The 16268-nt window shown below is 38.6% G+C and overlaps 1 protein-coding gene across 1 annotated transcript in view; it reads left to right on the top strand.

The window, feature by feature from the left end:
* The window catches only part of MCUR1 (mitochondrial calcium uniporter regulator 1), a 16856-nt gene extending 682 nt beyond the window's left edge, over positions 1-16174 (top strand). Inside the window, exons 2-9 of the mRNA XM_042049003.1 lie at positions 1202-1315; positions 2769-2872; positions 4977-5078; positions 6757-6798; positions 8497-8568; positions 12056-12109; positions 13289-13403; positions 14711-16174. Of these exons, the coding sequence (XP_041904937.1) occupies positions 1202-1315; positions 2769-2872; positions 4977-5078; positions 6757-6798; positions 8497-8568; positions 12056-12109; positions 13289-13403; positions 14711-14766 (659 nt within the window). The 3' untranslated portion in view covers positions 14767-16174. The remainder of the gene's footprint in view (positions 1-1201; positions 1316-2768; positions 2873-4976; positions 5079-6756; positions 6799-8496; positions 8569-12055; positions 12110-13288; positions 13404-14710) is intronic.
* The last annotated feature ends 94 nt before the right edge of the window (positions 16175-16268 follow it).

Below are 16268 nucleotides of genomic sequence, written 5' to 3'. Positions count from 1 at the left end.
GCCGCGCGCCCGCGTCCCCCGCGCGCCGCTGCCTCGGCGACTGGCGGTGCCCGCCCGCAGCGCAGCCGGGCCCCGGCGGCGGCGCCGTGTGGGGAAGGGGCGGTGGGAGCGGCGGGGGGAGCCGGCGGCGCCGCGGGGAGCGGGGTGAGCCTCTGGGAGTGAAGTGTCCTGAGAGCACAGAGAGCTCGGGCAGTGGGCATGGAGAAGGGTCTGAAGCGCAGGTCCCACGCGGAGAAGCTGAAGGAGTTGGGGCTGTTTAGTCTGGAGAAAAGGAGGCTCAGGGGGGACCTTATCGCTCTCTACAACTACTCGAAAGGAGAGGGTTGCAAAGGGCAGGTCGGCCTCTTCGAGACAACCAGCGACAGGGTAAGAGGACGTAGCCTCAAGCTGCGCCAGGGGAGGTTTAGGTTGGACATTAGGAAGAATATCTTCACAGAAAAGGTGACTGGACTCTGGAATGGGCTGCCCAGGGAGGTGGTGGAGTCACCGTCCCCAGAGGTGTTTAAGGAAAGACTGGACGTGGCACTCAGTGCCATGGTCTGGTTGACAAGGTGGTGCTCGCTCGTAGGTTGGACTCGATGATCGCAAAGGTCTTTTCCAAGCTAATTGATTCTCAGGTTCTGCCTCTTGGCGACTCACCTCATGCCCCACCTCACGTTAATTCTGTCAGGGTGCTTTATACACTACATATTCCTGTGGAAACAACGCACTTAGATCGGCATTCAATGTTGAAAGTGTTTTCTGCAAAAACAATAAATGGCAAATTGTGAGCGATTACTTTTTTTTTCTAAATGGCAAGTGATGAAGGTTCACTTCTTTAACAAAGAAGGGACAGAGTGTGTGGATTTAGCCCTCACAGCTTTGAAGTGCTCACAAGTCCCATCTGCTGAGGTGATTCCAGTAAAGGAACCAGATGCAGGACCCTGTCACTTGGTGGGATTTTTCCCAGAACACTGTATTCATGGAGAGCATCTTGTAAGGGCAGCAGTAGTGTAGTGTCCTGTTTTCTAGCTCTTGCACATAGAATTTATTGGTCAAATGTCTTTTGACTTCCAAGCAGGCTGTGTGGTAATCTCAACACAAAGTATTTTGTCATTAAGTGAAAAACATTCTGGGTAGTAGGGAAACTCCTGGAAAGCAAACATGTTGATAAAATAGTCTTAAGAAATAACTTTGATTTTGTTTTGGTTTTTTTTTCCAGATGTAAGCATCTCTGTGTCGTCATCTCTACAAAGCAAAGAGAATATTTCCTTACTGGGAAATAGGAGGCTTTATTTTGACACTCATGCGCTGGTATGCCTCTTGGAAGCAAATGGTAATTTGTTTGAACAAAGTAACTACTTTTAGTGTCTTTCATGAGTGTTTTTTTAGTTTACAAAGTTTGTTACTTTTCCTTGACATGTAGTGTTATATCTTGTTTCTGATGGATCTTTTGGGGCTTATCTATATACTAGGTAAGGACATACAGGGTTTTCTTTCAAAAAGGAAACAGTGAGCCTATATAACTTTGTTTGGAATTATTTATTACCATATTGGTAGTTACAGATGCTAAGAAAAAAATGAAATTTTAAGAACTGAGAGCAAAAAACTCCAGGGTTTTCAAGATAGTGGTTTAAAATGCATTAATTGGATTCCTTCATATGTAGTATATTGCACCTTGAATATGCATCAGTGTGTTACAATCAGATGGAATACAGGCTACTTTGTACAGTGCAGCTTTTAGGATAGAGCATAGGATTCTCTATAAAACAGTATTATGCTAAAATATAGATAGGGGAATAGATTATTTTGGATTCAATGCTGAGGTGGGAGAGGTACCCTAAAGTGAAGCTCAGTATACTGAAGAGTCTTGTAATAGCTCTCCATTCCTAAAACAGAGAGGTCCTAGTCCCCTTCCCCCTGCCAGGTGGTTTCTTCTTTTTCCATGTGCTAGGAACTTCTTAGGAAACTCTCCAACCCTTTTGCTTGGTTGATATTCTGAGACACTAATTTAATGAGCTGCTGGCTCAATTGAGTGAGCACAGGTCAGAGTGTCAAAAGGAAGGATAAGTGGAGAGGGAGCCTTTTGGTGGTAGTAAACTTTTATATCAGCTCAGCTGTTGAAAGTGACTTGCTCTCAGCTGTGCTCGCTGATGCTGAACTGCTGGTTAGTTTGAAATAATCATGCTTTTGAAAGTGTTTCTTTTCATAATGATTAACTCTTGTTCGTGATATTTTTACTCCTACATTATGAGGGTGGAAAAGATGAAGGTATATTTTAGGGACAGTGTTTTACTATAGTTTCCAGTACATTCAGTTTAAAAATTTTCTGATAAGCACTCAGAAGCTGGCAGACCTAAAATCAGGGCAGTTGGCTTTGTTTTTAGTTGTTGAGTTTTGTACATCTTCAGTGGTACTGAAGTTTTATAGTATAATGAAGTAAGTATCTGCTTTTCAGAGTCAGAATTCTTGCTTGCTCGTGGAGATAACCACATGTGAGAGGTGACATTCCACAGTAACTCTAGAAAACTCCCTGTTTATCCTTCTGATAGTATAACAGTGCTGCACTACAGAAGCAGTCATCCTATGTCACAGACTTAGTTTTGGGGTGGGGAAACTTGAAGGTACTGACTGTGTTCTTTTGTTAGTGCTGGATCAAGAGGTCTGTGTTTTATTATCTTTCATAACTGACATTTGTTGTAATTTGGTGCTGAGTATCAGCAAGTGGCGTTTCTGTGAACTGTCCAGATTTGGATCTCTGTCTGAATGTCGCATTTTGTTTCGCTTAGGGTTCACTACTCAGCAGTCGGAGGTCATTGTATCTGCATTAGTGAAAATCATGAACACCAACCTGGATATGATTTACAAGGACATGGTCACCAAAGTACAGCAGGTTAGATCAGAGGCAGTGGTGGAGTTAAAGTAAATTAAAGCCTTGTATGCCTGCTAATGAAATATGTGTTGCTATTTGTTACTGTTAGACACTGCATTTTAAAAGTTTGAAGGTGAAGAGAAAACATTCCTCTGCATCTATTGACTGGTTCATTTTGTCTTGAGTTTATCAGATAGTTACCAAAGTGTTGTGACGGACCTTGAGATTTTAGTACTGTGGGTTGGTATGCGAACCACAAGTAGTTTTTTAGTTTCAACCTTACAGTATGACACAGAGTTACTGAGAAGGCTTAGGCAGGCATAAGAGGTATTCAATGCATGGATTTTAATTTCTACATGTATTCTTTTGTAGACTTGTAACAAGGAAATACAGATCCACTCAGTTATTTACCACCCTGTTATGTGGGACTTTTTTATTTATCTCTATGTCTCACAGTGACATTTTGTTGTATTAGAATCGAGCTGAAGTACAACCGCTGGGGCTGCTCTGTGAGCCTGGGGTTCCCAGTCCCAGGTCACCTTCTGAACTCAAGTAGTAACTTGTTTCATAGGAACAAGGCTGCTGTTTTGAGACATGAGAAAACAGCAGCTGCTGTGCCTGTAGTATAATAGTCTTGGCAGAAGGGTATCTCATTAAAAAGTGGAATACTGCAAAGGTGGATTTTGTGCCACTTTCCATCTAGGGAGGTTTCAGGCCATCCTTACTAGCATTTAGATTGTAGGCAGACCAGATGTGGGAGTCCTTCATCCTCTTGTGCTGAATTTGTTCCACAGTCACTCAGAGAATGCCATGTCAAAGGGTCCTTTTCTCCCATGGTTAGCTGTGTTTTACAATAAACAGTCTCAGCCTCCTTCTGTGCCTAGCTTTTTTTAATGAATGTTGTTTTGTGTTGAGTTTAATGTTGCTACTGATAGTGGAGGTTTTCTGAGACTGTTAGATTTGACCCTCAGGTGACTTTCTGCCATTAAGATGCAATGTGTAGGTTTGTATGGCAGCTCGGGAAGTGTGTGTGCCATCAACACTGGGCCACATGATAAATCTGTACTTCCTATAGTCTTTGCACAAGGGCTTCTGCAGAAAGAGAACAGAGAATTGGAAGAAAGATACGGAATGTTGTGGATGAGCTATTATCAAAGTATTACCTTGGTTAGATAAAACCTTAGGGTAAAACAGATATGCGTGTGTGTATGTATAGACATGAAGAGGAGAAAGAATATGGAAGATTCTGGTCTCTGTTTGCTGAGTCCACTGAGGAGAAGAGAGAACAAGAGCAATCTGGAGACACTGAGGAGTAAGAAAAGAAGTGTCCATGCAGTACTCTTTCTGTAGACTTTTTGTAATGTGTCCAGACCACTGACCCATTTTTTTTAGTCTTGTGGTCAGGTAGCCTGGAGAGGCAACTTTAGATGCTACTTCGAAATAAAATGCTGCAAGGTAGAATAGCATTTTGTGACAAAACTGAAGCTAGAGTGCTGTGTCAGGTTTGTAGGGTCTTAGTCCAGAACCAAAAGCAAGGGACTACTTACTGGAGGAAGATCTTTAGTAGAGCAGGCAGTTGCTATTTGCACGTGTGGGTAGTGTAGGACCTAGAACAATGTCTACAGACTTTTTCATTCTTGAAAGTTGCAGAGAATTCTTGTTTGTCTTCTGTCAGTTCAGTGTAATGGACCTAGAAGAGCAATTCAAAGCATCAGTGCGTGATTCTGAGTAGTGAGGCAGAGTGACTTCCCTGCCGGGAGAGGCAAAAAAGGAGGTAATTACAGAAGAGTATGGTTGTGCTGAGGAATTTTGGATTGAAGGCCAGCTTTCCTCATTTGGCTCAGAGACAGCTGAGCCAAAAGCAAATGTTTCCTAGGTTAATAATTGAATTATTCTGATCTGTGTTAGCACTGCCAGTTTTGTCAGACATTACCAACGTTTGAGCCTAACTTGCTTATTTTGTCACTGTCACTCTATCTTGCTTTCTGAAACTTGGATAATCAATCTGAAATTGCTGAATTAAAAATTTCAGGGTACCAAAATAGTCTTTCATATTTGTAGGCACAGATGAGAAAAAGCATGATAGTTGTGATATGTTCTGAGATTCTTCTTCCATCTTTTAAAGGAAATTGCACTTCAGCAAGTAATGTCCCATATTGGTGGTGTGAAAAAGGACATGATTATTTTGGAAAAAAGTGAATTTTCAGCACTTCGCTCAGAAAACGAGGTAAAAGTCACTGTCTTGGAAAGTGCTACTCTAGAACTTGCCTTTGTTTTTTTTTTTCCTAATGATGTAGAAAAGCATCTTGTACCTAAGGAGATGACTGGGGCTGGGATGGTTTGGTGGCCATTCGCTAGTGGGGTCCCTCAGGGGTCTGTGCTGGGGCCAGTTCTGTTCAATATTTTTATTGATTACACGGATGAGGGTACTGAGTCTTTCATTAGTTAATTTGCGGATGACACTAAGCTGGGAGCATGTGTCAATCTGCTGGAAGGTAGGAGAGCTCTGCAGAGGGACCTGGAATGGTTGGATGGGTGGGCAGAGTCCAATAGGATGAAGTTTAGTAAGTCCAAGTGCCGAGTCCTGTGTTTTGGCCACAGTAACCCCCTGCAACATTACAGGCTGGAGGCGGTGTGGCTGGACAGTGCCCAGGTGGAAAGGGACCTGGGGGTATTGGTCAACAGCCGATTAAACATGAGCCAGCAGTGTGCCCTGGTGGCCAAGAAGGCCAAGGGCATTCTGGCCTGTGTCAAAAACAGGGTGGCCAGCAGGACCAGGAAAATCATTCTTCCCCTGTACTCGGCACTAATGAGGCCGCACCTTGAGCACTGTGTCCAGTTCTGGGCCCCTGAGTTCAGGAAGGATGTTGAGATGCTTGAACGTGTCCAGAGGAGGGCAACAAGGCTGGTGAGGGGCTTGGAACACAAGCCCTATGAGGAACGACTGAGGGAGCTGGGGTTGTTTAGCCCGGAGAAAAGGAGACTCAGGGGTGACCTTATCACTCTCTACAACTTCCTGAAAGGTGGTTGTAGTCAGGTGGGGGTGGTCTCTTTCTCCAGGCAGCAGCTGATAGAACGAGAGGACACAGTCTTAAGCTGCGCCAAGGGAAATAGAGGTTGTATATTAGGAAAAAGTTTTTCATGGAAAGAGTGGTGAAGTACTGGAATTGTCTGCCCGGGGAGGTGGTGGAATCACCATCCCTGGATGTGTTTAAAAAAGATGGGATGTGGCACTCAGTGCCATGGTTTAGTTGAGGTGTTAGGGCATGGGTTGGACTCGATGATCTCAGAGGTCTCTTCTAACCTGGTGATTCTGTGATTTAATGACCTTGTTGACAGTGCAGAGCAGAGGGCACCTTCAGCAAGTCTGCAGATGATCCAAAGCTGGGAGTAGCAGCTGATACATTAGGCAGTTGTGGTGCCATTCATGGGAATATCAACAAGCTAGGAAAATGGAATGACAGCAATCAAATGAAGTTGAATGAATGGAAATGCCCAGTCCTGTCTCTGGGAATACCCTCAGCCACCAGGACAGGCTGGGGGTAACCAAAGGGAAAGCAGCTTGGCAGGAAGGGCCTGGGTGGACAGCAAGTTGACCATGAGCCAGTGATGAGTCCTTGTGGCAAAAGCAGCCAATGGCCTCCTGGGCTATATTAGGAGGGCTGCCAGTGGGACACTGCTAATTTCTGCCTTGTGCTGTTGTTTGGAAGGGCACAGTACTGAGTAAACAGGCATGTGTATTCATCTATATGCATACTGAGGACATAGAATAGTGCTTGGTTTGCCTGCCTTTTCATATTATGGATTATAGTCACTGTTACTGATCATGCAAATTCAGTAGATTTCTAGATTGTGTGGTTTTATATACAGTAATAAAGTCTACAATTTTTTTTGTACTCTCACAGAAGATAAAACTTGAACTCCAACAGATGAAGAAGCAAGTCATGGTAAGATACCGTACCAATATAATTAAGAATTAACACCTGTCTAATTAGCTGGAAAAAATACAAAGTGTTCCTTTCAGAATTTTATTTTCTAAGCTGTGCTTAATTGTTATGATACATGTGATACTGAAATTGCTGTTGACAGTACAGTGTGAGCTGCAGCAAAGGCACTTTCATGCATACTTCATTTATGGGGACAGGAAACTGTGACTAGTACAAGAGGTGAACCAAAATATAACTGATGATATTTTTACTTATATGTCCTTAATTTAGATTCAGAAAGTAGCTGCTGTGTCACAGTTAAGGCTGAGTGAAGTTCTGCATTTAGGGCTGCCTGTACATTAAAGATGCAGCATACATTTAAAATTATAGTACTTACTAATTGTGGGAGTTTGATTGCTCAGTTTGGTGATTTTTTGTTTCTTTTTTCTCTGAAGGCTTACCTGTTACCTGTCCAGAATTTAAAACAGTCAACAAATGTAACAATTTAAAATGGGGTTTTAAGGCCACCAAGTTTGGGACCATTATGTTTGGTCCTGTTTGTTTGGGAGCAAATGACCATTGCACGAAAACAGGCTCTGTGTAGAAAACTTATTTTAAAATACATTTGGCATCTAATTTTTGAATTGTAACTTATTTTATGCCTTCAGTTGCATGTAAATGCGTTAGTGTAATCCACTGGTAGAGAGCATCAGCTTTTCTCAAAAGCTAGATGTCTTCATAGTTTACTTTTAACTGTAAATTTAATTCTCACAAGGGCAGGTTGTTCTATGCTTGCTCAAAAAGACACAATGTAAATTTTCAAGGAAAAATATTTCTATTTTTTTCTTTATTAAACTGTAATGTATTCTGTTGCAATGACAACTAATGATAAACCAATTAAAAGTTCAAAATTCAAGCATAGAAATTGAGTCTAATTATTGTTAGTGCTAACCTAATGAGTTGGCATTGGCCTACTTGAGAAATGCTTACTTGGTTCTAGCAGTAGAATCTCCCAGAGCATCAGCAGTCTTTTGCTTCTCCCACATATTCATCTGATCAGCAGTTTGCTGCATGACAAACTGTCAGCTGGCTGAAATTCCTGCCAGGAGGTTGCATTAAAATGGCAGCTGTCACTGGGAAAAGCAGGAGTAGCTCACAGCTATTGATAAAGTCAAATGCAAGTGTATAACTTAATGGTAGTTTTAAGAAGTTAGGTGTATAAAAATGTAAATAAAAGTTTCCTGACTTTTAAAATGTCTGTAGCTTTTTCTGAAAACCCTAGATGTAGTCTTTGGAAACAGATTTTCTTTTACATTGGAAAGTGAGAAACTGCTTTGAAAGTTATTTTGAGCATCAAGATTGCTTTGTGGAAGAAATCCAACTTACAGGTGTAGCCAGGCATGTGTTTCTAGATATCAGAGAGAGTTACAGGGTATATGAAACATGCTCTGCATTTATAGAAGGATGTGCTCTCAGTTAAGTGCTGTTCTCAGGGTTAAAAGTAATTTCTAGTTTTTGATTTTGAGATCCAATTCATACTATAGAACATCATATTTCCCAGGCAAAGAATAGAAATACTTCTGAAAATTATATACATTAATTGGAGAGAAGCTCAATTCATGAGATACATACATAAAGATACAATATATTTGTCTAATTCTTTCTGCTTATGACTAAACAGAAAATCTTACCTGCTGCTTTATCAATTTTTTCCATTAGGATGAAATTACCAAAGTTCGTGCAGATAACAAGTTAAACCTAAACCTAGAGAAGAGCAGAGTAAAAGAACTGGTAAGTTTTGGTTACTTTCTTTTAGAAACATCTCAATACTGAGTAATCTCCAAATTTGGGTAAAAGCATCTTACCCAAAGAGCATTTTCATACTAACCTATTGCATCACTCAGCTTCAAGATGGTATTAATCCAAGTTAGTCATCCTTATGCTGGTATATGCAAGGTGCCATGTTTGGGTATGTATGTTTTCCTTATTTTAATCTTGTTCTAATATCAGGATTAACATATTACACTTAAATATATTAGATATTTAATCTAATATGCTGACTAGCTGCCTAGAGGGTTTTCTATTTTTTTAGTATATCTCTTTCTCTATTTTCACACTTAATAAACATTTTAACTTAATTCAATATTTTGTTGAATCATCATTGAAAATATTTCATTTCCCTGTATCTAGTTTGTCAGGAAATACCTATTGTGGAACTAGTTGTAGTTTTAATTTTAAGTTATCCTCGTTCATACTGGTTTTGAGCTTTGAAATACCTGGCAGATCTGAATTGATGTAATCTTAAATTAGGATAATGTAGATGTAAAATTAGAAGATTAACAAGTTTTTGCATTATACACAGGACTCTAAACAGAGTTCTGTTCTCATAGATTTTTTTTCCAGTAGCTTTTATGATCTCAGTGAAATGGCATCTTCTAAATTGAAGGATCTTTTAATGACTTTTTCTGTATTATTATTATTTCTTACTCAGTCCTTTTTCCCAGGTGCATCATAAAGATGTAATATTTATCTTCAATCCAGGTAGTAAGAACTGTTCATGTAGATATCATTTATCTTCTGTATGTGCCCCTAGAAGTTTTTCACAGTGATTAGTTTAGGTAACAGCTGTGTTGGTGATTCAGTATAATGACTAACAGTCTGTTAGCCTGTGGTAGATGCTTGAATAAAGTACAATTTGAGCAGGTACACTTCTTGTTTAAAGGTTAATACTTCATGCTAATGTTTTAAAAAAACATCATATGAAATGTAGTCATTGTGTATTTCATAAGATTTGCAATACTTTGGGTTTACAAAACCTATATGAAACCACTGCAGCAGTGATAAATTAGGCAGCAGTGTTTTCTTGTATATTCATGTAGGAATCTGGACTTTTGTCTATTGTGCAGAACACAACTTTATTTTGCCTCCCAGGAAAGGCAAACTGTGCACGTCAACTTTCTCTTTAAAAAGTTGACCAACTTTGTAGTCTGTTGTGCAACTATAATTTCATAGTTTCTATGGAGACTGCTCTTCTTTTTTTTCCTCCCCCCACCCCACCATTTAATTGCCAGCTCTGCAGTGTGTGAACAGAAAAGGAAAAAGGCAGCTGAATGGGGAGCAGGTTGTAGCACATATGCTGAGTTGGGGGAAAGACATAGTCCAGTATTTTCTATAGTAGGCACAGCATCATTGTTATATTTACTTCAATTGTAATGTGACTATGGACTGAATACCCAGCTTTCTAAGAATAAAACTCAGGATAATTGAGGGTTACTGTGCATTCTTACTAAGTTACTTTTCAGAAGAGAAATTTCCAAAGTTTTAATTGTTTTAACTTGAAGCAATAAGTAAAATGTTCTTATCCTTCATTTTTACATGGAAAAAGTGCTGAAAGAGAATTTCACTTATGTTGGCAGTCTCATGTTTCAAACTCCAAATGCTTTATCTTTTATTTTTTGTAGTTTATTATCTTACAGCTTTATTTCTCAGAGAATCCTACATTGCTTAGTGCACATCTTTTTATGCTGCGACTTATATCTTCAGTGTACAGATGTGATTTAAAAATGTGAAGTACAGTACAAAAATTTATATATATTCATGTGTTCATGCATCACAGTGCCTCTAAGTTTGCTGTTAAAAAACTCAAGATGTATCTGACAAAATTGAATTTTTTCTGCACTGTGAAAAAGTGGACTTCAGGCGAAATCTCCCTGTTGAATTGCAGAGGGGGAGATTTAGCCTTGTCCTTCCTTCTTTTGTTTCTATGCACTGTTTATGTTGTTGTTACAGACGTGGTGATAGCTTGCAGTAAAATGTCAATTTCACTGTCTAAAACCTAAGATTAAAATCCTTGGGTCTGACCTAGAGAGTTCTAGACACAAAACAAAACTTTAAGAAACATCCAGAAAGAAGCTCGTAGAATATAAATAATTCAGAAGATGTGTATTTGGCTAACTGCACGTATTTAAATAAAACAGACAAACTATTTCAGTCCATAAAATTATTTTAATTCTCATGGTTCTTTTGGTACTGATCAATTCATTAATGTGAGGTCCAATTCTTGCATTTCTACCCAAACATAATTTTGATTAGATTATTTTATAAATACTCTGGCATCTTGACACTTTCAAAAATGGAGATTTATATAAAATATCTGAATTTCTTTTTTTATCCTTCTCTTCATTTTGCAGAATCTAGTGACTCTTTCATTAATTGTAGACATGCTGTTATTTGTTTTTATGTAGTTTTCTACATTTGTAGCAGCCTGCTGTCTTTTAACTTCAACTTGAGATCAGTCAAAAGTCCAAACAGAGCTCTAGATCTTTAAGGAGTGTTTTTCAGTGCTGAGGCATTTCTGTAGATTAATCTGATTTTAATGTTAAAATGAAATAAGCTTCCAGAGTGACAGAAAAATAAGGTGACTTTCCACATGGGAATGTCAGTAGGTAAGGTTATTGCTGTTTAACTCAGGATTCTGAGATGGTTGCCTGATGACCTTAGTACTCTTCACTGGAGACTGGTGCTTTATCCATTGTCTATGAATAATTTAATTGCTCCAGTAGTGGGGCAGGAACCATTATAGGTGTCAAGGTAAATCAAGCCTGTTCATGAGTCAGAAAGGTAACCTGCTTTAAAGGCATGCTTCCTTATTTTGGATTTAACTTTTCCTTGAACCCAAATAGCCATAACTTAAAAATAAGCCACAACTTCTGATGATCCCCAAACAAAAGACTTCATGTGTGATACAAATGTTCTGGTTTTGACAAATACACCATGAAATGGCAGAGGTCAGAACAATTCGAATTTTGAGTGCATACAGTGCTGGCTAAACATTTCGTTAATAACTGAGTTTGATGTGATTTAAAAGTGTTCTCCCCTTCCTGAAGGCAGCAGATGGTTGTGTCTTGGTTGTGCTTGTATGCTCAATGGATTAGTCAACTGTTCCAGAGTTACTGCTCAGAGTCATAGGTCCTTGTTTTTCAGAAATGCAAATCTGCCAGCCTTTCTTCCAGCTGCTTACTAATATATACAGTCTTTGTGAAAGGTGGGTGTCTGAAGAACTTGTTGCACTTCACATTTCTGAAGTGTGCTTTTCAAAAGGACAGCAGGTACCCTACAATGCTGTCTGCCAAGTGCTGCCAGGCAATAATCTTGTCCAGATTATGTGTTCTACGTAATTTGGAAACAGAGAAACATGCTTTTAAGTGGGAAAAAAAAAAAAAAAGGAAAAAGAGTTTAAGGACAGTATCATGTTTAACTTTTTTTTCCCCTCTTCTAGTATTCACTTAATGAAAGAAAACTACTTGAAATGAGGACAGAAATAGTGGAATTGGTAAGAACTTAGTAGCTGATTATAACACAGCAAATCTTTTTGTACTTGTGTTATAGACCTGGTATCCTTTATGGACTTGGTGATGTCCTTATGCACTTTAACTTAAGTGTCTACAGAATAAAAATTCATATATATTATTAGACCCTCTGCATGTATATATAAGCTGTTCAGTAGTCACTTTATTTTGAAACCACATGCATGTAGTATTTTCTGTAAATGAAATTCCACTCATAGCGTGAAATTAATTCTTTCCGCCACGTTCAGAGAGAAACTCATTGCTAGACTGATTTGCCTTCATTTTAGAGGAGGTTTTTACCAAGCACTGCTACTTCTCTTTGTTTCCTTTCTGTAGTTTAGGGAATTATCCTTATGAAGTCATCTAGCAGTAAATCATTAACTGATTCACAATGTTTCAGTAGTGCTGATCTGAAACTATCAGCAATTCAGCAGCTGTTGTTCTCAGTTTACAAGTTGGATTTTTCAGTCTCTTCTGTAGTAATTCTATCCCATGTTTTTTAGCAGAAGTCCTGTCTTCTATCATAATCAAATTCTGAATTTGTAGCTGGTTTTGTGGTAAAACTCATTGCAAGACAAAGACGTGCTTTCCTACAACAGAAGACCAATTCTCAGTTTTTAAATGATCCATAAATCTCTCTGCTCCAGTATGATTTTGTCACGAGAGGCTTTTAGGCTTCTCAATAGCTCTTACAATTGAGCAGTGACTTTAGTCAGTGGGCTGAATGACAGATTGAAGTTAATGTTTATGCTGTTAGATTGAGATAAGAAGGCATCCAGTTCTGCCAGTTTCTAGATTACTTGTTAAGGAACGTGTAATCACATACATTTCCTGAGTTCACCAAATTACTCAATTCCTTGGATATAAGCAGCTAAGAAGGAACTTCTTCTCTTTGAATAAGGTCTGTATTATCTCAATTGGTTAGAGCATGATGCTAATGACACCAAGGTTGTGGTCTCCATCCCTGTACAGGCCATTCACTTCAGAGCTGGACTTATCTTTGTGGATCCCTTCCAACTCAGAATATTCTGTAACTTCTGTGAGAATGCAAATTAACATGCATTTAAGGAGGAAGCAAAAATACAACTTGAAGGGATGGGTTAAATTTCTAAATAAACTAGGAAGTGTTCAAATTGCATAATTTTGTGGCTTTTGCTTTTTAGCATGCACAACAAGACCGAGCTCTGACCCAAACAGACAGAAAAATAGATACAGAAGTTGCAGATCTGAAAACAATGCTCGAATCACACAAACTTGATAATATTAAATATTTAGCAGGTAAGGAATCTGGGGTTTGTCTCTGATGGTGAAACTGCCAAACACTGTTAAATGTTTGGCAAACTCTCAATTGACTCTATTCATAAAGGCCCTGATTAAAAAAAACCCAAACAAACAAAATTGAAATAGTCTTAGGCAAGATTAGCAGCCTTATTTCTGTACTTAACACACAGTTTTCTGTGATACACAACTTTATTTTGCATGGGCTTATTTCAGGTTTTTGCCCTTCTTTATACTGTTAATAATAATATGTGTGAGAAATTTAAATGACTGCCTGTTAACAAGGACCAAAAAGTTCTTCTGTGCCTGACTTAATTTATGTAAGCAGCCTGCTTTGTGCCTTACTTCTTCATCCATCTGATGGAGATCTATGTGCAGAAAGGAACATTTCAGCTTTTCTGACTGTTCAAGGCCACATATTCTTTAAACTTGCATATTTACAGAAGTGCTTGGAGAAAATATTATGTATGTGTGCCTACTATTGCCCTAGGTAATTTTAATATTTTGACATTTTAGTACTGAGCGTGCAGTACTATTAAATGAGGTTTGCGGTAGAAAATTATTATTCTTCTGATTTAGATTTTCTGATTATTTTTTCACGGTGGGTTTTATCAAAAGTACAATCACATAAGCCTATTCATAGTACTATATTTCAGACAAATCTTTTAAAGAGAACCAGTAAAATGGAAAATAAAAGGTGCTTTATTAAAATGAGAGGAAATTCATTTCCCTGCCATTCCTACTCAAAACCAAGTTGAACTCTAAATGGAAGAAAAAATAATTAAAAATCATTTGCATTGTGTTTGAAGTACTGCTGTTGCAAATAAAGGCAAAAATATTTTGTGTGTATATCTTGAAAGAAAAATGTGATTTCATTTAAGTAGAAATTTTAAAATTGGAAAAGCCTTGTTAAAAATGGCTTCCATTTATTTGTTTGCTAAGTACTTGTCTGTGATTTATTAATCCTGTTACTTATTTCCTCATTTTACATCTGTAACTTGCTATATTGATCTTTTTGGAATGGTAAGCAAGTAAGGGTTTCTTTCAGCCTTTTGATAGTTTTCCAGCATTCTCTTTTGTTTTTTTCTCTCCTTATTTGTCATTTTTATACTCTTCCTACCTTGAAATGGTTTGTTCTAAATGAAAAAACTTGATTTCTCACATGGGGGTGGGGTGGTTGTTGAACATTTAATATTGTAGTAAGAGGTGTACCTAGCTTTCTGAAGAGATGTTTGAGAGTTATTGATTTAATGTTATTTAATGTCAATATTAATGCCATTTTCCTCCCCATCTTTATTTTCTTTCAGGTTCAGTATTTACATGCCTTACTGTAGCACTGGGATTTTACCGTTTATGGATATAACAAAACATGAATTTAAAGGGATTTCTTTGTCTGAGTTTCTGAAAAAAAGAAGTTTTTAATCATTGCCTGGATTTTAGCCAAATCGTGGCTGTTTTATTTATTATTTTATAAAGCAGACTGTGTTGAGAATGTAACCAAAGACGTGCCTAGAAACAAACTGTGCACATACCTTGCATAGGTTGAACCTTACCTCTGACAGAAGCATTCTGCCGTTTCCCTCTGTTCTGAGCTGCAGGGCACCTGCTGCTGCCAAGTGTCCTGTATAGGCAAAGACTGGCATTCATGCCAGTCGAGTGGGCCTGCGTGCTGTAGAGAAAACCAATGGAATTATGTTCCTTTGCCTGCTTAGACACGCTGGCCAGACTCAGTTGCATGTATTGGAAGTATTGATGATTAGTGTAAAACTAAAGCTATGCATTCTGTGGCTTGGAGGCACTCTTGTATAAGTGGAGTTCGTGCTAATTGAATCATGCTTACTTCTCTCGCTCTAACACTTGTTCATACAGTTACTATGATCAAATATTTGTTTGGCTATTTCTGTAACACAGCTATCAGCTTGTTTTCCAGATGGCTGCCCAATCAGTTGTGTTCATGAACAAGTTCTGTGTAAAGATAGCAGTGTTCACTGCTAGTTTTGTTTGTAAGGTATTTGTAGAGATTTTTGTGACTAACTTGCCTTTGGTACACGTAAGTATCTGATACTCATTCCATATGCTAATTGCTAGACTTACCACTGTAACTGGAAGTTTGAAACACAGTAACATACACTAGTTAATTCAGAGTTAGTTGATACAAACTGTCTCAGGTGCTGCCTTCTTGATGCTTCTAGAAAGGAAAGAGATTTTCAATGATGGTTATGAATCAGGCTCTCAGGCAAGAGAACTGCAACAGTCTTCTGGGGGTTTATTGTTTCATTTTTTAAAAAATCATGTTGATTCTTCAAATGTGGAACTCCGATAGTGATTATAATAACTGAAGCAGTAGTGGACACCTGTAAAGATGTTTAATCCAGTTCTGAACAAACTCACGTGAATCAGTAAGTGCCACTGAAAGCAGTGAAGAAAGATGTCCAGTGTATCCAGGTATCTGTCATTCTTCCACTGATGAAATGACTGCTTTAGCAGCAGAGCTGCCATCTGTGTTCCTTCAGTTAAGGGAAATTTCCCTTTCCTGCTTGCTCTTAGGAGGGGCGATCAGTTTATGCACTGGTAATAAATGCTGTTAGAGCACAATAATGGCTTTGCTTAATGAGTAAAGCTTTTTGGCTACTTTGTGCCTGTACTGTAATAACTATTTAACATTTTTGTGGTTGGAAGTGCCAACTTTGATCATGTGCAAGTGCAGAGGAAGAAATGGATGCTTGTAACAATACTGGTCTGAAATAAAGAATTTTGAATATTTCATAGAATATGATGAGTTTTCATTTTAAAAGCAACTTTTTGATTTGAAAATGGTCTCTTTGGTTGAAGGTAAGTCACTGCCCATAGCAAGTCTTTTAAGCT

Source organism: Corvus kubaryi, unplaced genomic scaffold, assembly GCF_017639235.1.
Source record: "Corvus kubaryi isolate FWS band 111438036 unplaced genomic scaffold, C.kubaryi_AGA036_p1.0 69, whole genome shotgun sequence".
Taxonomy (NCBI): Eukaryota; Metazoa; Chordata; class Aves; order Passeriformes; family Corvidae; genus Corvus; species Corvus kubaryi.
Note: the sequence above shows the minus strand (reverse complement) of the source record. Positions and strands in the feature narration are given on the sequence as shown.